Here is a 20,559-nt window from a genome sequence, read left to right on the forward strand (position 1 = left end):
GTGAGCAAAGAGGAACCAAGGGCCTGGAGGACAGACCACACAGCAGGGCAGGGCAGAGGGTACAGCTCCCCTGGGGATAGCCATGATGGAGGCAGCAAGCTCTCTGGCAGTGAGGCCTGAGTTACCTGGATTGGTCAGCTTCTCCTCCAACTCAGCCTGAGTAGTCACACTCTCAGATTTCGGGGAATGGATAATCAGCACGACAGAACCCGCACAGCTTAGCAGACACCCCAACTTGCCCAAGATGTTGAGCTTTTCTTTCAGAAGATAAGAAGCTAAAATGGACCTTCAATTTTAAAATAAGAAATGATTAAATCAAACTATCTGACCTGCTTATTCACATTGCAGATGTTATTAAAGCTACCTTTTCTTTATAGTCACATTTTATTTTTAAATTAGTTTTTAAGTGTAGAAGGATTAGGAATTTATTGAAGTTGCTATTTCAATGCAAACAGGATTTTCATACCAATTCCATGCAGAGCCAATATACAATCATACTCTTAAGTCATACCACAATATTATTTCAGGAGCTATGAAATATACCAGGATAGAAAAGTAAGTTTTATGATTGACCAAAAATTAAAATATTGCTTCCATATTTTAAAAAGTAAACAGTCCAAAAAAACTATGTTAAGTAGGATATGAAAGTTGGTAAAATAATTACAAGTAATTTATGATCAAAACACTTAACGTTAAAATGAATTAAATTGAGAAAGTGCACAAATAACAAAAAAAATAAAAATGCTAACAGAAATTGAATTATGATAGAATCAGGGTGATCACTTTTAAAATGTGATCACATTACTTCTTTAATGCAAGAAAAAACATTCCTCATAAAACATCTATGATTTTAAGGCTGGTAATAGTTGTTCAGTTGCTAAGTTGTGTCTCACTCTTTGCAGCCCCATGGACTGCAACATGCCAGGCTTCCCTGTCCTTCACTATTTCTTGGAGTTGGCTCAAGTTCATGTCCATTGAGGCAGTGATGTGATCTAACTATCTCATCCTCTGCCGCCCACCTTTCCTTTTGCCTTCAGTCTTTCCCAGCATCAGGGTCTTTTCCAGTGAGCTAGCTCTTTGCATCAGGTGCCCAAACTACTGGAGCTTCAGCTTCAGCATCAGTCCTTCCAATAAATATTCAGGGTTGATTTCCTTTAGGACTGACTAGTTTGATCTCCTTGCAGTCCAAGGGACTCTCAAAAGCCTTCTCCAGCACCACAATTTGAAGGCATCCGTTCTTCGGCACTCAGCCTGCTTTATGGTCCAACTTTCACATCCGCATAGGATCACTGGAAAAACTATACCTTTGACTGTATAGACCTTTGTTGGCCAAGTAATGTCTCTGCTTTTTAATATGCTGTCTAGGTTTGTCACAGCTTTCGTTTCATGGAGCAAACATCTTTTAATTTCATGGCTGCAGTCACCTTCCTCAGCGATTTTGGAGCCCAAAAAAATTAAATCTGTCACTGCTTCCACTATTTCCCCTTCTGTTTGCCAAGAAGTGATGGGACCGGATGCCATGATCTTATTTTTTGTTTTTGTTTGTTTTAATTAATTTGAAGGATAATTGCTTTACGGTATTGCATTGGTTTCTACCAAACATCAACATGAAACAGCCATAGGTTTACCCATGGCCCCTCCCTGATTTTATTTTTTGAATGTTCAGTTTTAAGCCAGCTTTTTCACTCTCCACTTTCACCTTCATCAAGAGGCTCTTTAGTTCCACTTCACTTTCTAAAGCTGGTAATAGCGTTTCTTAGTTCCCTGTATATAATCTGAATTGGGAAACCTGGGCTTTTTCTAAATCATGGGATTGGTCATTGTCAATTTGCTACTGTCCATGCCGAAGGCACTCAGAGAATATGAATGTCTTATAGGGAGGACACACAAGCCCCAGATATATACAGGACTATTTCCAGTAATCATTTCACAGATAAGGAAACCAAGCCTCAGAAATGATCAGCATTTAGCGCAAAGCCACAAAGCTAACAAGAGGTGAAGCCATGGAGAGGTCAAAACTTCCATCTTTCCCTTACAGCACTTTGTGCCCCTAGTCCCCAGGGAGACCCAGCAGTGTAGCTGAGAAAATAAGCAACATATTTGAAGAAACCACACAGGATACGGAAAGTGAAAGTGATGTTGCTCAGTCATGTCCGACTCTTTGCGACCCCATGGACTGTAGCCCACCAGGTTCCTCCGTCCATGGCATTCTCCAGGCAAGAATACTGGAGTGGGTTGCCATTTCCTTCTCCAGGGGATCTTCCTGACCCAGGGGTCGAACCCAGATCTCCCGCATTGCAGGCAGACGCTTTAACCTGTGAGCCACCAGGGAAGCCCCTCTATAATACGGAACTGGATGTTAAATTGAGGGGCTCCAAATAGCTGCACAGAGAGGTGGAAATCAGAGGAGTGGGAAGCTCCAAGAAGAAAGAGATAGCCTGCTGTCAGCCTGAGACAGTGGGTGGGCCTACGGCAAGAGGGGAAGGGGCTGCCATGCATGAAAGAAAGGGGCAGGGACAATCCTGGACCGTGAGGCCAACTCATCTTTTATTCCACTCACAGTATTACACCAGTACTAAATTAAACAGTACTTTTACAAAATAGAGTGTCTAACAGAAAACTGGAGGGATAACGTTTCTCCTCTCTTCCTGGACTGCAGTAACTTCAGCTTGCTACCTTTTGAGCCAAGATGAAACAAAAAGCATACAGAAGCTCTTTGACTTAAGTCAGGAGTCAACAGATTAAGCCTGAAGGCCCAAGGCAGCCCTTCACCTGTTTTTGTAAATAACATCTTACTTTATCACAAGGATGTCCACACAGTTAGTCAGCTCTGTGGCTACTTTCTACCATGATGCCAGAGGCAAGAGGCTGCAACAGAGGCCACAAGGCCCACAAAGCCTAAAATGCTGACCATCTGGCCCTGTACAGAAACAGGCGGCCACGCCGAAAGGCAAGAGATCGACAGAGCTAAGCACACATCCACCTGGACAGCTGGCCTGAGATGGAGGCACGGGTTACACGTTGGCATCAGGGCCACAACCCAGAGGAGCAGAATCCCACCGAAGGGCTTGGGGAGTGGGGCTAGGACGGGACGGTGGAGTAAGGAGTAGTGTGACAAAAGAAGAGAAGGGGAAAGAAACTTAATGCCAAGAAAGAGCCAATAAACTATTTTAATAAACTTACAGTAATAGAAAGCAAACAAAAACACACTGTAGAATTGACAGCAAAGTCTTGAAATCTGTACACTCCTGTTCACAGCAACATTATTAACAATAGCTACTATGTAGAGGCAAATCAAGTGTCTACTGATGGGTGCATGAACAAGGAGACAGAGCACAGAGGCACACGGTGCCTTTCTCTCCACATCCTCGCCAATACTCACTTCTTGCTTATTTTTTATCAGGGCCATTCTAACAGGTGTGAGGTGTATCACACTGTGGTTTTGATATGGATTTCCCTGATGACTAATGATATTGTGCATCTTCTTCAGAGGGTAACAGGCAGGAAGGCCAGGGGTCTGCAAACGGAAGAAAAGGCTGCAACTGTCAGACATTTTTTTATCTTTCCCTTAAGCTGCAAGAGGAAACAAACTACAAGTGTCAGATTTTTTCTTGTAAAATTCAGTGTTGCCAAGACACCTGGTTCCACCTGAACCTAACCTGTCTCAAACCTTGAGCTAACCAATGCATTTTTCTTCAGTTCAGTTCAGTTCAGTCACTCAGTCGTGTCCAACTCTCCGCGACCCCATGAATCACAGCACGCCAGGCCTCCCTGTCCATCACCAACTCCCGGAGTTCACTCAAACTCATGTCCATCGACTTGGTGATGCCATCCAGCCATCTCATTCTCTATCGTCCCCTTCTCCTCCCGCCCCCAATCCCTCCCAGCATCAGAGTCTTTTCCAGTGAGTCAACTCGTCGCATGAGGTGGCCAAAGTATTGCAGTTTCCGCTTTAACATCAGTCCTTCCAATGAACACCCAGGATTGATCTCCTTTAGAATGGACTGGTTGGATCTCCTTGCAGTCCAAGGGACTCTCAACAGTATTCTCCAGCACCACATTTCAAAAGCATCAATTCTTAGGCGATCAGCTTTCTTCACAGTCCAACTCTCACATCCATACATGACCACGGGAAAAACCATAGCCTTGACTAGACAGACCTTTGTTGGCAAAGTAATGTCTCTGCTTTTTAATATACTATCTACGTTGGTCACAATTTTCCTTCCAAGGAGTAAGCGTCTTTTAATTTCATGTCTGCAATCAGCATCCCCAGTGATTTGAAGCCCCCAAAAATAAAGTCTGACACTGTTTCCCCATCTATTTCCCAAGAAGTGATGGGACCAGATGCCATGATCTTTGTTTTCTGAATGTCGAGCTTCAAGCCAACCTTTTCACTCTCCTCTTTCACTTTCATCAAGAGGCTTTTGAGTTCCTCTTCACTTTCTGCCATAAGGGTGGTGTCATCTGCATATCTGAGGTTATTGACATTTCTCCCGGCAATCTTGATTCCAGCTTGTGCTTCTTCCAGCCCAGCGTTCCTCATGATGTATTCTGCATATAAGTTAAATAAGCAGGGTGACAATATACAACCTTGACGTACTCCTTTTCCTATTTGGAAACAGTCTGTTGTTCCATGTCCAGTTTGAACTGTTGCTTCCTGACCTGCATACAGGTTTCTCAAGAGGCAGGTCAGGTAGTCTGGTATTCCCATCTCTTTCAGAATTTTCCAGTTTATTTTGATCCACACAGTGCCTTGAGGAGATAACCCTTGTCCAAGGTAAGGTGCAGGGGCTGCGCTTTGCTGGAGCAGCTGTGAAGAGATATCCCACGACCAAGGTAAGAGAAACCCAAATAAGATGGTAGGTATTGCGAGGGGGCATCAGAGGGCAGACACACTGAAATCATAATCACAGAAAACTAGTCGATCTGATCACATGGACCACAGCCCTGTCTAACTCAATGAAACTAAGCCATGCCGTGTGGGACCACCCAAGACAGGCAGGTCATGGTGGAGAGGTCTGACAGAATGTGGTCCACTGGAAAAGGGAATGGCAAACCACTTCAGTATACTTGCCTTGAGAACCCCATGAACAGTATCAAAAGGCAAAATGACAGGATACTGAATGAGGAGTTCCCCAGGTCGGTAGGTGCCCAGTATGCTACTGGAGATCAGTGGAGAAGTAACTCCAGAAAGAATGAAGGGATGGAGCCAAAGCAAAACCAATACCCAGTTGTGGATGTGACTGGTGACAGAAGCAAGATCCGATGCTGTAAAGAGCAATATTGCATAGGAACCTGGAAAGTTAGGTCCATCAGTTCAGTTCAGTCGCTCAGTCGTGTCCGACTCTCTGCGACCCCATGAATCACAGCACGCCAGGCCTCCCTATCCATCACCAACTCCCGGAGTTCACTCAAACTCAGGTCCACAGAGTCGGTGATGTCATCCAGCCATCTCACTCTCGGTCGTCCCCTTCTCCTCCCACCCCCAACCTTTCCCAGCATCAGAGTTTTTTCCAGTGAGTCAACTCGTCGCATGAGGTGGCCAAAGTATTGCAGTTTCAGCTTTAGCATCAGTCCTTCCAATGAACACCCAGGATCGATCTCCCCTAGAATGGACTAGTTGGATCTCCTTGCGGTCTTCTCCAACACCACAGTTCAAAAGCATCAATTCTTCGGCGATCAGCTTTCTTCACAGTCCAACTCTCACATCCATACATGACCACGGGAAAAACCATAGCCTTGACTAGACGGACCTTTGTTGGCAAAGTAATGTCTCTGCTTTTTAATATATTATCAAGGTTGGTCATAACTTTCCTTCCAAGGAGTAAGCGTCTTTTAATTTCATGGCTGCAATCAGCATCTGCAGTGATTTTGGAGCCCAAAAAAATAAAGTCTGACACTGTTTCCACTGTTTTTCCATCTATTTCCCATGAAGTGATGGGACCAGATGCCATGATCTTTGTTTTCTGAATGTTGAGCTTCAAGCCAACCTTTTCACTCTCCTCTTTCACTTTCATCAAGAGGCTTTTGATTTCCTCTTCACTTTCTGCCATAAGGGTAGTGTCATCTGCATATCTGAGATTATTGATATTTCTCCCGGCAATCTTGATTCCAGCTTGTGCTTCTTCCAGCCCAGTGTTCCTCATGATATACTCTGCATATAAGTTAAATAAGCAGGGTGACAATATACAGCCTTGACGCACTCCTTTTCCTATTTGGAACCAGTCGGTTGTTCCATGTACAGTTCTGCCTGTTGCTTCCTGACCTGCATACAGGTTTCTCAAGAGGCAGGTCAGGTGGTCTGGGATTCCCATCTCTTTCAGAATTTTCCACAAATCAAGGCAAATTGGAAGTTTTCAAACAGGAGATGACAAGAGTGAATGTAGACATTCTAGAAATCAGTGAACTAAAATGGACTGGAATGGGTGAATTTAACTCATATAATGAATTTAATTCATTATATCTGCTACTGTGGGCAGGAATCCCTTAGAAGAAATGGAGTAGCCATCATGGTCAACAAGAGTCCGAAATGCAGTACTTGGATGCAATCTCAAAAACGACAGAATGATCTCTGTTAGTTTCCAAGGCAAACCATTCAATATTACAGTAATCCAGGCCTATGCCCCAACCAGTAACGCTGAAGAAGCCGAAGTTGAACGGTTCTATGAAGACCTACAAGACCTTTTAGAACTAACACCCAAAAAAGATGTCCTTTTCATTATAGGGGACTGGAATGCAAAAGTAGGCAGTCAAGAAACACCTGGAGTAACAGGCAAATTTGGCCTTGGAGCACGAAATGAAGCAGGACAAAGGCTAATAGAGTTTTGTCAAGAGAACGCACTGGTCATAGCAAACACCCTCTTCCAACAACACAAGAGAAGACTCTACACGTGGACGTCACCAGATGGTCAACACCAAAATCAGATTGATTATATTCTTTGCAACCAAAGATGGAGAAGCTCTATACAGTTAGTAAAAACAAGACGAGGAGCTGACTGTGGCTCAGATCATGAACTCCTTATTGCCAAATTCAGACTTAAATTGAAGAAAGTAGGGAAAACCACTAGACCATTCAGATATGACCTAAATCAAATCCCTTATGATTATACAGTGGGAGTGAGAAATAGATTTAAGGGACTAGATCTGATAGATAGAGTGCCTGATGAACTCTGGATGAAGGTTCGTGACATTGTACAGGAGACAGGGACCAAGACCATCCCCATGGAAAAGAAATGCAAAAAAGCAAAATGGCTGTCTGAGGAGGCCTTACAAATAGCTGTGAAAAGAGAAGCGAAAAGTAAAGGAGAAAAAGATATAAGCATCTGAATGCAGAGTTCCAAAAAATAGCAAGGGGAGATAAGAAAGCCTTCCTTAGTGATCAATGCAAAGAAATAGAGGAAAACAACAGAATAGGAAAGACAAGAGATCTGTACAAGAAAATAGGAGATACCAAGGGAACATTTCATGCAAAGATGGGCTCGATAAAAGACAGAAGTGGTAGGGACCTGACAGAAGCAGAAGATTTTAAGAAGAGGTGGCAAGAATACCCAGAAAAACTGTACAAAAAAGATCTTCACGACCAAGATAACCACGATGGCGTGATCACTCACCTAGAGCCAGACATGCTGGAATGTGAAGTCAAGTGGGCCTTAGAAAGCATCACTACGAACAAAGCTAGTGGAGGTGATGGAATTCCAGTTGAGCTATTTCAAGTCTTGAAAGATGATGCTGTGAAAGTGCTGCACTCAATATGCCAGCAAATTTTGAAAACTCAGCAGTGGCCACAGGACCGGAAAAGGTCAGTCTTCATTCCAATCCCAAAGAAAGGCAATGCCAAAGAATGCTCAAACTACCGCACAATTGCACTCATCTCACACGCTAGTAAAGTCATGCTCAAAATTCTCCAAGCCAGGCTTCAGCAATATGTGAACCGTGAACTTCCAGATGTTCAAGCAGGTTTTAGAAAAGGCAGAGGCCCCAGAGATCAAATTGCCAACATCCTCTGGATCGTGGAGAAAGCAAGAGAGTTCCAGAAAAACATCTATATCTGCTTCACTGACTATGCTAAAGCATTTTTCTTAGGGAAACATTTTTCTTAAGCTATGTTAATGAAACTATGTATCTGCTTTGGAATTTGCCTTTCTTCAAAATGGTTTCACCTAAGACTAACTTTTGGCTGATAAGAGCTCAACAAACCAGTATTCATATCAATTATTTTATGGCTGGAGGATGATATACCTCGTGCCATTCAATCTCAAAAATGCATACTGTGGGAGAGGGGCCTGGTGAAACTCCGACAGCCTTGAGGTGTCTCTCTTATCTGATTAACAGCTTTCTACGGAGAAGGAAATGGCAACCCACTCCAGTGTTCTTGCCTGGAGAATCCCAGGGATGGGGGAGACTGGTGGGCTGCCGTCTCTGGGGTCGCACAGAGTCGGACACGACTGAAGTGACTCAGCAGCAGCAGCAGCAGCAACAGACATAAAACAGCTTGCTAAAACTAGTTAGGGGGTACTCTCCGGCCCGCTTCTGATATCTATGTCAGAAGCTTTCCCTGTCCCTTTTCACTTTAATAAAACTCTGCTATACAAAAGCTCTTGAGTGATCAAGCCTGGTCCCTGGTCCTGAAGTTAAGTCATTTTCTTCAGAGATCATGAATCTGACACCATTCACCGAAAGCTATCAGTTTCATGTACCTATTGGCCATTTGTATGTCTTCTTTGAAAAAATATTTGTTCAGTTCCTCTGCTTAATTTTTAAATCAGATTGTTTATGGGCATTTTGCTATTGAGTTGTAAGAGTTCTTTATATAATGTGGATATTAAGTCCTTATCCTATCTATGATTTATAAATATTTTTCCCATTCTATAAATTGCCTTTTTATTTTGCTTATGGCTTTCATTGCTGTGCTGAAGCATTTTAGTCTGGTGTAGTCCTTCCTGGAGAAGGCAATGGCAAGCCACTCCAGTACTATTGCCTAGAAAATCCCATGGATGGAGGAGCCTGGTAGGCTGCAGTCCGTGGGGTTGCTAAGGGTCGGACACGACTGAGCAACTTCACTTTCACTTTTCACTTTCACACACTGGAGAAGGAAATGGCGACCCACTCCAGTGTTCTTGCCTGGAGAATCCCAGGGACGGGGGAGCCTGATGGGCTGCCGTCTATGGGGTCACACAGAGTCGGACACGACTGAAGTGACTTAGCAGCAGCAGTCCTTCTTACTTACTTTTTTGCATTTGCTGCCTTTGCTTTGATATCAGACCCAAAAAATGTCTAAGACCAATATCAAGGAGCTTACTCCTTATACTTTTCTTCCAGGAGTTTTTTTTTTTTAGGTATGGTTTCAGGTCTTAGGTTTTGAGTTGATTTTTGTGTACAAAGTAAAATAGTAATCCAGTTTCATTCTTTTATATGTGGACTTTCCAGTTTTAAGGAAGAGACTATCCTTTCTCCATTATATATTCTTGATACTTTTGTCTTAATCGCCCGTACATGTGTGGGTTTTATCTAGGTTCTCCATTCTGTTCCACTGATCTATATGTCCATTTTTATGCCAATATCATATTGTTTGGATTACTATAGCTGACAATATAGTTTGAAGTCAGGAAACGTGATGCCTCCAGCTTCGTTCTTTCTCAAGATTGCTTTGTCTATATTTGCGGGTCCATACAAATTTTAAGATTGATAGTCTTCTTTCTATGAAAAAAATGCCACTGGAATCTTGATAGGGATTGCACTGAATCTGAAGATTGCATTGGACAGCATGGACATTTTAACAACATTAATTCTTTCAATGTATAAGCATGGAAGACCTTGGCCTTTATTTGTGTCTGCTTCCATTTTTTTCATCAATGTCAATGGTTTTTACAAGTTTAGCTTTCTTAAATTTATGCCTAGGTATTTTATTGTTTTTGATCCAACTGTAAATTGTTTTCTTAATTTCTTTCTCTGATAGCTCATTGTTAGACTGTAGAAACATAACTGATTTTTGTACACTGATGTTTGTACCTTGAACTTCAGTAATTTATTTACTAGTTCAATAGTTTTTGTTAGAGTCTTTAGGATTTTCTATATTAAGTTATCTGCAAATAGATACAATTTTACTTCTTTCTTTCCCATGCAGATGCATTTTATTGCCTTTTCTTGCCTTCCTCTGGCATAATTTTCAGTATTATGTTGAATAAAAGTGGCAAAAGTAGGCATCCTTGTCTTGTTAATGATCTTAGAAAGCATTTGGCTTTTCACTGTTAGGTATGAAGACAGCTGTGAAATTGTCATATATGACCTTTACTACGTTGCAGTACGTTCCTTTGTACCCAGCTTGTTCAGAGTTTTTATCATGACTAGATACTGAATTTTGTCAAGTGCTTTTTCTGCATCTACTGAGGTAATCATATGATGCTCATCCTTCATTCTGTTAATGTGACATAGCAGGCTGACTGACTTATGGATGTTGAACCATCCCTGCATCCCTGATACAAATCCCATTTGGTCACGGTTTATGATTTTCTAGTGTATTGTTGAATTAAGTTTGCTAATATTCTATTAAGAATTTTTGCATCAATATTCTTAAGTGATATTGGTAAGTTATTTCCTTTTTGCAGTGTCCTTATCTGGTTGGAATTACAGTAATGCTAGTTTTGTAAAATGAGTTTGGAAGTGTTCCCGCCTCTTCAGTTTTGGGGAAGATCTGGGCTTCCCTGGTGGCTCAGAGGTTAAAGCGTCTGCCTCCAATGCGGGAGACCCGGGTTCGATCCCTGGGTCGGGAAGATCCCCTGGAGAAGGAAATGGTAACCCACTCCAGTATTCTTGCCTGGAGAATCCCATGGACGGAGAAGCCTGGGAGGCTACAGTCCACGGGGTCGCAAAGAGTTGGACATGACTGAGCAACTGAACGGAACGGAACGGAGAAGGTATTAATTCTCCTTTAAAGATTGGCTAGAACTCACTTGTGCAGCTAAAGATTGGATAGAATTCACTTGTGTAGCCATCTCTTCCACAAACTTTTCTTTGTTGGGATGTTTTAAATTACTGATTCAATCTTCTTAGCCTGTTTAGATTTTCTGTTTCTTCACGATCTAGTCATGTTAAGATACACATTTTAGAAATTTATGTTATTTCCAAGATTATCCAATTTATTGGTATGTAATTGCTCATAGTAGCACCTTATGATCTTTCTATGTCTGTAGTTCAGTTGTAACACCTCGTCTTTCATTTCTGACTTTATTTGAACCTTCTCCCCTTTTCGTTAGGTAATCTAGCTAAAAGTTTCTCAATTTTGTTTATCAAAAAAAGGGAGCTCTTAGTTTTGTTAAGCATCTCTACATTTTTATGGACACTGTATCATTTATTTCTGTTTGGCTTTTTATTTTCTTCCTTCTGCCTACACTGGGGATACTTTGCTCTTTTCCTAGTTTCTTGAGGGGAAAAATTAACTACTTTATTTGATATATTTCTTTTGTCTTAATGAACGTGTTTATTGATGTAAACTTCCCTCTTGGATCTGCTTTTGTAGCATCCCACAGATTTTGATATATTAGGTTTCCATTTTCATTTGTTTCAAGATATTTTTGGATATCCCATTTGATTTCTTCTTTGACACATTGTTCAAGAGTGTATATCGAAAATTCACGTATTTGTGAATTTTCCAGCTTTTCTCCTGTTATTGATTTGTAGTTTCATTCCACTCTGGTCGGAAAAGACACAAGGTACGATTTCAATCTTCTTAAATTTGCTAAGACTTGTCTGTAAGCTATAACAGGTTGTATCCTGGAAAATGTTTCCTGCACACTTGAGAAGAATGTTGGACTGGATAGTCTGTATATGTTGTTGTTCAGTCACTCAGTCGTGTCTAACCTTTTGAGACCCTGTGGACTGCAGCACGCCAGGCTTCCCTGTCCTTCACTATCTCCCAGAGCTTGCTCAAACTCATGTCCATTGAGTCAGTGATGCCACCCAACTTCTGTCGTCCCTTCTCCTGCCTTCAATCTTTCCCATAACCAGGGTCTTTTCTAATGACTTGGCTCTTTGCATCAGTTGGCCAAAGCATTGGAACTTCAGCATCAATACTTCCAATGAATATTCAGGATTGACTTCCTTTAGGATTGACTGATGTGATCTTCTTGCTGCCCAAGGGACTCTCAAGAATCTTCCTCAACACCACAGTTCAACAGCATCAATTCTTCGGCATCCAGGCTTTTTGATGGTCCAACTCTCACATCCATACATGACTACTAGAAAAATGATAGCTTTGACTTTACAGACCTTTGTTGGCAATGTCTCTACTTTTTAATACACTGTCTAGCTTTGGCATAGATTTTCTTCTGAGGAGCAAGTGTCTTTTAATTTCACGCTGCAGTCACCATCTGCAATGATTCTGGAGCCCACAAAAATAAAGTCTGACATTGTTTTCACTGTTTCCCCATCTATTTGCCTTGAAGTAGTGATGGACAGGGAGGCCTGGCGTGCTGTGATTCATGGGGTCGCAAAGAGTCGGTCATGACTGAGCGACTGAACTGAACTGAACTGAATGGGACTGGATGCCATGATTTTTGTTTTTTGAATGTTGAGTTTTATGCCCGATTTTTCACTCTCCATTTTCACCTTCATCAAGAGGCTTTTCAGTTCCTCTTCACTTTCTACCATAAGGGTGGTGCCACCTGTGTATCTGAGGTTATTGATATTTCTCCTGACAATCTTGATTTCAGCTGGTGATTCATCCAGTCCAGCATTTCACATGATGTACTTTGCATAGAAGTTAAATAAGGGGGGTAACAATATTCAGCCTTGACGTACTCCTTTCCCAATTTTGAACCAGTCAGTTGTTTCATGTTCAGTTCTAACTGTTGCTTCCTGACCTGCATAAGTGTTTTGCAGGAGGCAGGTCAGATGGTCTGGAATTCCCATCTCTTGAAGAATTTTCCACACTTTGTTGTGATCTACACAGTCAAAGGCTTTGGCATAATCAATAAAGCAGAAATAAATGTTTTTCTGGAATTCTCTTGCTTTTTTGATGATCCAGCAGATGTTGGCAATTTGATCTCCTGTTCCTCTGCCTTTTCTAAATCCAGTTTGAACATCTGGAAGTTCTTGGTTCACATACTGTTGAAGCCTAGCTTGAAGAATTTTGAGCATTACTTTGCTAGTATGTGAAACAAGTGCAATTGTGTGGTAATATGAGCATTCTTTGGCATTGCCCTTCTTTAGGATTGGAATGAAAACTGACCTTTTCCAGTCCTGTGGCCACTGCTGAGTTTTCCAAATTTGCTGGCATACTAAGTGCAGCACTTTAACAGCATCATCTTTTAGGATTTGAGGGCTTCCTTTGTAGCTTAGCTGGTAAAGAATCTGCCTGCAACGCGGGAGACCTGGGTTCGATCCCTGGGTTGGGAAGATCCCTGGAGAAGGGAAAGGCTACCCACTCCAGTATTCTGGCCTAGAGAATTCCATAAAGAGTAGGACACAACTGAGTGACTTTCACTTTCACTTTCCTTTAGGATTTGAAATAGTTCAGCCGGAATTCCTTTACCTCCACTAGGTTTGTTAGCAGTGATGCTTCCTAAGGTTCATGTGACTTCACACTCTAAGATGTCTGGCTCTAGGTGAGGGATCACACCACTGTGGTTATATGGGTCATTAAGATCATTTTTGGATATTTCTTCTGTATATGATCGGTTGCTCTTGATAGGTTCAAGTCCATTGTTTTCTTGATTTCCCATCTGGATGATCTATCCATTATGAAAGTGTGGTACTGAAATCCTTTACCATTATTGTATTGTTGTCTATCTTTCCCCTCAGCTCTTTAGTATCTGCTTAATATATTCATGTACTCTGATGCCAGGTGTGAATATATTTATGATAGTAACATTTTTTGAGGAACTGACCACTTTATCATTTTCTAATGACCTTTTCATTATCTAACAGGCTTTTGTTACAGTTTTCAGATTAAATTCTGCTTTGTCTGACATAAGTATAGCTACTCCTGCTGTCTTTTGGTTCCCACTGGCACAGATCTTTTTCCATCACTTTACTCTGAGAGTATGTGTTTCCTTAAAACTGAAGTGAGTCTCTAGTAGGAAGCATATAGTAGTGTCTTATATTTTAATCAACCTAACCACTCTGTGGTTTTTAAAATAATTTTATTTATTTATTTAAACTGTGCTGAGTCTTCCTTGCTGTGCAGGCTTTTCTCAAGTTGCAGTGAGCTGGGGCTACTCTCTAGCTGCAGTACATGGGCTTCACAATGCGGTAGCTTCTCTTGCTGTGGAGCACAGGTTCTAGGGTGATCAGGCTTCAGCAGCTGCAGCTCACGGGCTCAGTAATTGCAGCTCCCAGGCTTTACAGCACAGGCTCTATAGTTGTGGCACATGGGCTTAGCTGATCCATGGCAGATGGGATCTTACTAGACCAGGGATCGAACCCACGTCTCCTACATTGGCAGATTCTTTACCACTGAGCCACCTTGGAAGCCCACTCTATGTGTTTTGATTAGAGAAATCAATCCACTAACACTCAGTAATTGCTGATAGGTAACAACTTATCAATACCATCTTATTAACTGCTTTCTCAGAGAAGGCAATGGCAAGCCACTCCAGTACTATTGCCTAGAAAATCCCATGGATGGAGGAGCCTGGTAGGCTGTAGTCCATGGGGTCGCTAAGGGTCGGACACGACTGAGCGACTTCACTTTCACTTTTTACTTTCACACATTGGAGAAGGAAATGGCAACCCACTTCAATGTTCTTGCCTAGAGAATCCCAGGGACAGGGGAGCCTGGTGGGTTTCCGTCTATGGGGTCACACAGAGTCGGAAACGACTGAAGTGACTTAGCAGCAGCAGCAACTGCTTTCTGGCTTACTGAAGTTCACTGTCCCCTTCCTTCTCCCTTGCTGCCTTCCTCTGTGAATTGATGATTTTCCACAATGGTATGTGTTGATTCCCTTCTCTTTTGTGAATCTACTGAAGGTTGTTCTGTGGTTACCATGAGGCTTACATTAAAACATCTTAAAGATATAACAGTCTATTTAACACTGACAACAATTTAATTTCTGTTGCACATAGAAAGTCTAACCTTTTACTCCCTCCCTTTTATATTTTTTATGCCACAATTTACATCTTTTTCTACTGAGCATCTATTAATACGTTGTTGTAGCTACGGCTCTTTTTAGGACTTCTATCCTTCAACCTTTACACTAGAGTTAGGTAGTTAACACATCACCCTATAACAGTATCAGGGTATTCTGAATCTGGCTACATGCTTACCTTTGCCAGTGTGCTGTATATTTTCATATATTTCTATGTTACTAACCAGTGTTCTTTCATTTCAGCTTGAACAACTCCTTTAGATATTTCTTATAGACAGGTTTAGTGGTGATAAACTCTCTCAGCTACTATTTGTTAGAAAAAGTCTTTTTCTCACCCTTCTTTCTGGTATAGTAATCTTGACTGACAGTTTCTTCCTTTCAGCACGTCAAATGTATCATCCTCTTTTCTCCTGCCATGAAAGATCTCTGCTCAGAAATTCACTGATAGTCTTATGAGGGTTTCCTTCGATGAATTTTTTCCCTAGATTCTTTTAAAATTCTCTCTTTGACTTTAATTTTAGAATTGCTTTATTATGTGTATTGAACAAGATCATTTTGGACTGAAATTTTAACGAAACCTATGACCTTCAAAAACCTGGATGTCCAAATCTCTCCCCATGTTTGGGAGGTTCTCAGCCACTATTTCTTTACATAGCCTTTCTACTTCTCTCTCTTTGCTTCTTTTCCTGGGATTCCAATGAAGCCTACATTGTTTCTCTTAATGATGTCATTTAAATCCGACAAGGTTTCTTCATTCTTTTTCATTCTTTTTTCTTTTTGTTCCTCACAATGGATAATTTCAATTGATCTGTCTTCAAGCTTACTGATTTTTCTGTTTGGCTGTCTGCTGTGAAAGCTCTCTATTGAAGTCTTCAGTTCTGTCATTTCATTCATCAGCCCTAAAATTTCTGTTCAGTTCTTCTTTATATTTTCTGTCTCTCCATTAAAATTTTCATTTTGTTATTGTACTATTTTCCTAACAGGAAAATATTTATTAAATGTTTGTTATTTTGAAGCTAAGACTCTTCGGCATAATTACTGTGAATTATTTGTTAGGAAATTCATGATCTTCATTTCTTTGGGCGTTACTGGAGGTTCTTTTAGTGGAGTCCTGTCTTCTGATTCTTTGTGATTCCTATAGCTTTGCAAAGGTGTCTGCACATTTGAAGAAGCAGTCACCTTTTCCAAACTTTCTGGGTAAGGGAAAACTTACTACTAAATGATCAATGGATCAGTAAAGAAATCGCAAGGGAAATTAGAAATCACTTTGAAATGAATAAAAATGAAGCAACAACATGCCAAAGAATTTAGGATTCAGTTAAATAGGTACACAGAGAGAAATTTATATACATAAATGACTACAGGGCCCAATCCAGACTAATGTGCAGCTGTGGAGCACTGGCTCTCGGAGTGCCCTCCTGGGGCTGCCAGTCCACCCACTCCCAACATGCATATTGCAGAGGAGGCCTACAACGTGGCAAGGCACAGCAGAAGGGGCTAGCTTCAAGGACGCACATGCTGGTGAGGGTCAGCTGTGGGGATACAGGCCAGTGTCTGCACTCACAGAGCCAAACCACAATCACTCCCCCTGTATGGCTGCCAATGATTTGTCTTGCTTTTCTTCCCTGTTCCTACCCATATTAATACAGTTCTGTTTTGCCAGTCTAGCTAGGTTAGACTTTTTTGTGGTGCTCTGAAAGTCTTGGGGAAACTGGTTACTTACTCCATTCTTCATTTCCTGGCTAGGGGAACAACACTTCCTATCTGAGAAGTTCCCTCATGGCACTGAGCAATGCCAATTTTGGGGAAAAGATAACGCCGTCAAAATGAAAATACCCTCCCTCTTTTGCTGCAATTATTCTCATGGTTTTGGTTCCAATGTATCACTAAATTTTCTTAAGTAGACTCCAGAGCTCTCCCAGAGCTGTTTTTCTTTATGGATAGCTGAATCTTGATTTTTGTAGGGAGATGTTTCCTGACATCACCCTTTGGTGTCACCTTTTCTTCCTGAATTTTCATTTTCTTGATGTTATCCTTTAAATCACAAAAGTTTCTAATAATTATGATGTCCAGTTCATCTATTTTTCTTTTGTTGCTTGTACTTTCAGTTCAGTTTAGTCTCTCAGTTGTGTCTGACTCTGCAACGCAGTGGACTGCAGCTTCTCTGTCGGGCTTCCCTGTCCATCACCAACTAAAAGAGACTGCTCAAACTCATGTCCATCAAGTTGGTGATGCCATCCAACCATCTCATCCTCTGTCGTCCCCTTCTCCTCCTACCTTCAGTCTTTCCCAGCATCAGGGTCTTTTCCAATGAGTCAGTTCTCCACATTAGGTGGCCAAAGTATTGGAGCTTCAGCTTCAGTCCTTCCAATGAATATTCAGGACTGATTTCCTTTAGGATTGAATGGTGTGATCTCCTTGAAGTCCAAGGGACTCTCAAGAATCTTCTCCAACACCACAGTTCAAAAGCATCAATTCTTTGGCACCCAGCCTTTTTGATGGTCCAACTCTCACATCCATACATGACTAATGGAAAAACAATAGCTTTGACTACACAGACCTTTGTCAGCAAAGTAATGTCTGTGCTTTCTAATACACTATCTAAGTTTGGCATAGCTTTTCTTCCAAGGAGCAAGTGTCACCTTTAATTATTATTAATTAAATTTAATTAATTAATTTCACGCTGCAATCACCTTTCTCAGTGATTATGGAGCCCACAAAAATAAAGTCTGTCACTGTTTCCATTGTTTCCCCATCTATTCACCTTGAAGTAATGGGACCAGATGCCATGATCGTTGTTTTTTGAACGTTGAGTTTTAAGCCTGCTTTTTCACTCTCCATTTTCACTTTCATCAAGAGGCTTTTTAGTTCCTTTTCACTTTCTGCCATAAGGGTGGTGTCACCTGCATATCTGAGGTTATTGATATTTCTCCCAGCAATCTTGATTCCAGCTGGTGATTCATCCAGTCCAGCATTTCGCATGATGTACTCTGCATAGAAGTTTAACAAGCAGGGTGACAATATACAGCCTTGATGTACTCCTTTCCCAATTTTGAACCAGTCCGTTGTTCCATGTCTGGTTCTAACTGTTGCTTCTTGACCTGCATACATGTTTTGCAGGAGGCAGGTAAGGTGCTCTGGTATTCCCATCTCTTGAAGAATTTCCTACAATTTGTTCTGATCCACACAGTTAAAGGCTTTGGCACATTCAATGAAGAGAGGTAGATATTTTTCTGGAATTCTCTTGCTTTTTCTATGATCCAACATATGTTGGCAATTTGATCTCCAGTTTCTCCGCCTTTTCTAAATCCAGCTTGAACATCTGGAAGTTCTCGGTTCATGTACTATTGAAGCCTAGCTTGAAGAATTTTGAGTGTTCCTTTGTAGAGTGTGAAACGAGTGTAATTGTGCGGTAATTTGGACATTCTTTGGCACTGCCCTTCTTTGGGACTGGAATGAAAACTGAATTTTTCCAGTCCTGTGGCCACTGCTGAGTTTTCCAAATTTGCTGGCATACTGAGTGCAGCACTTTAACATCATCATCTTTTCGGATTTGAAATAGATCAACTGGAATTCCATCACCTCCATTAACTTTGTTCATAGTGATGATCTCTAAGGCCCACTTGACTTCACATTCCAGAATGTCTGGCTCTATGTAAGTGATCACAACATCATGGTTATCTGGGAAGATCTTATTGGAGAGTCCTTCTGTGTATTTGTGCCACCTCTCCTTAATATCTTCTTCTTCTGTTAGGTCCATATCGTTTCTGTCCTTTAATGTGTCCATCCATTCATGAAATGTTCCCTTAGTAATTCTAATTCTCTTGAAGTGATCTCTAGTTTTTCCCATTCTATTGTTTTCCTCTATTTCTTTGCATTGATCACTGAGGAAGGCTTTCTTATCTCTCCTTGCTATTCTTTGGAACTCTGAATTCAAATGGGTATATCTTTCCTTTTCTCCTTTGCCTTTCACTTCTCTGCTTCATTGACTATGCCAAAGCCTTTGACTGTGTGGATCACAATAAACTGTGGAACATTCTGAAAGAGATGGGAATACCAGACCACCTGACCTGCCTCTTGAGAAACCTGTATGCAGGTCAGGAAGCAACAGTTAGAACTGGACATGGAACAACAGACTGGTTCCAAATAGGAAAAGGAGTACGTCAAGGTTGTATATTGTCACCTTGCTTATTTAACTTATATGCAGAGTACATCATGAGGAACGCTGGGCTGGAAGAAGCACAAGCTGGAATCAAGATTGCTGGGAGAAATATCAATAACCTCAGATATGCAGATGACACCACCCTTATGGCAGAAAGTGAAGAAGAACTCAAAAGCCTCTTGATGAAAGTGAAAGAGGAGAGTGAAAAGGTTGGCTTGAAGCTCAACATTCAGAAAACAAAGATCACGGCATCTGGTCCCATCACTTCATGGGAAATAGATGGGGAAACAGTGGAAGCAGTGTCAGACTTTATTTTTTTGGGCTCCAAAATCACTGCAGATGCTGATTGCAACCAGGAAATTAAAAGACGTTTAATCCTTGGAAGGAAAGTTATGACCAACCTAGATAGTATATTAAAAAGCAGAGACATTACTTTGCCAACAAAGGTCTGTCTAGTCAAGGCTACGGTTTTTCCCATGGTCATGTATGGATGTGAGAGTTGGACGTGAAGAAAGCTGATTGCCGAAGAATTTATGCTTTTGAACTGTGGTGTTGGAGAAGACTCTTGAGAGTCCCTTGGACTGCAAGGAGATCCAACCAGTCCATTCTAAAGGAGATCAATCCTGGGTGTTCATTGGAAGGACTGATGTTAAAGCTGAAACTGCAATACTTTGGCCACCTCATGCGACGAGTTGACTGACTGGAAAAGACTCTGATGATAGGAGGGATTGGGGGTGGGAGGAGACGGGGACGACAGAGAATGAGATGGCTGGATGGCATCACCAAGTCGATGGACATGAGTTTGAGTGAACTCCGGGAGTTGGTGATGGACAGGGAGGCCTGGTGTGCTGTGATTCATGGGGTCGCAAAGAGTAGGACACGACTGAGCGACTGAACTGAATTGAACTGAACTCTCTTATCTCAGCTATTTGTAAGGCCTTCTCAGACAACCATTTTGCCTTTTTGTAATCTTTTTCTTGTGGATGGTCTTGATCACCACCTCCTGTACAATGTCACCAACCTCCATCCATAGTTCTTCAGGCACTTTATGAGATCTAATCCCTTGAATTTATTTGTCACTTCTACTGTATAATCATAAGGGATTTGATTTAGGTCATACCTGAATGGTCCTGTGATTTTCCCTACTTTCTTCAATTTAAGTCTGATTTGGCAATAAGGAGTTCATGATCTGAGCCACAGTCAGCTACCGGTCTTGTTTTTGCTGACTGTATAGAGCTTCTCTATCTTCAGCTGCAACGAATATAATCAATCTGATTTCGGTATTGACCCTCTGGTGATGCCCATGTGTAGGCT

The 20,559-nt window shown here is 41.5% G+C and overlaps 1 protein-coding gene across 1 annotated transcript in view; it reads right to left on the minus strand.

Moving 5' to 3' along the window:
- Nucleotides 1-20,559, minus strand: part of NIPA1 (NIPA magnesium transporter 1) — a 56,032-nt gene that overhangs the window by 7,949 nt on the left and 27,524 nt on the right. Inside the window, exon 4 of the mRNA XM_055397976.2 lies at nt 126-286. Within this exon, the coding sequence (XP_055253951.1) occupies nt 126-286 (161 nt within the window). The remainder of the gene's footprint in view (nt 1-125; nt 287-20,559) is intronic.

This window comes from Moschus berezovskii, chromosome 2 (genome assembly GCF_049115385.1).
Source record: "Moschus berezovskii isolate FMDL1 chromosome 2, NW_MosBer_1.0, whole genome shotgun sequence".
NCBI lineage: Eukaryota > Metazoa > Chordata > Mammalia > Artiodactyla > Moschidae > Moschus > Moschus berezovskii.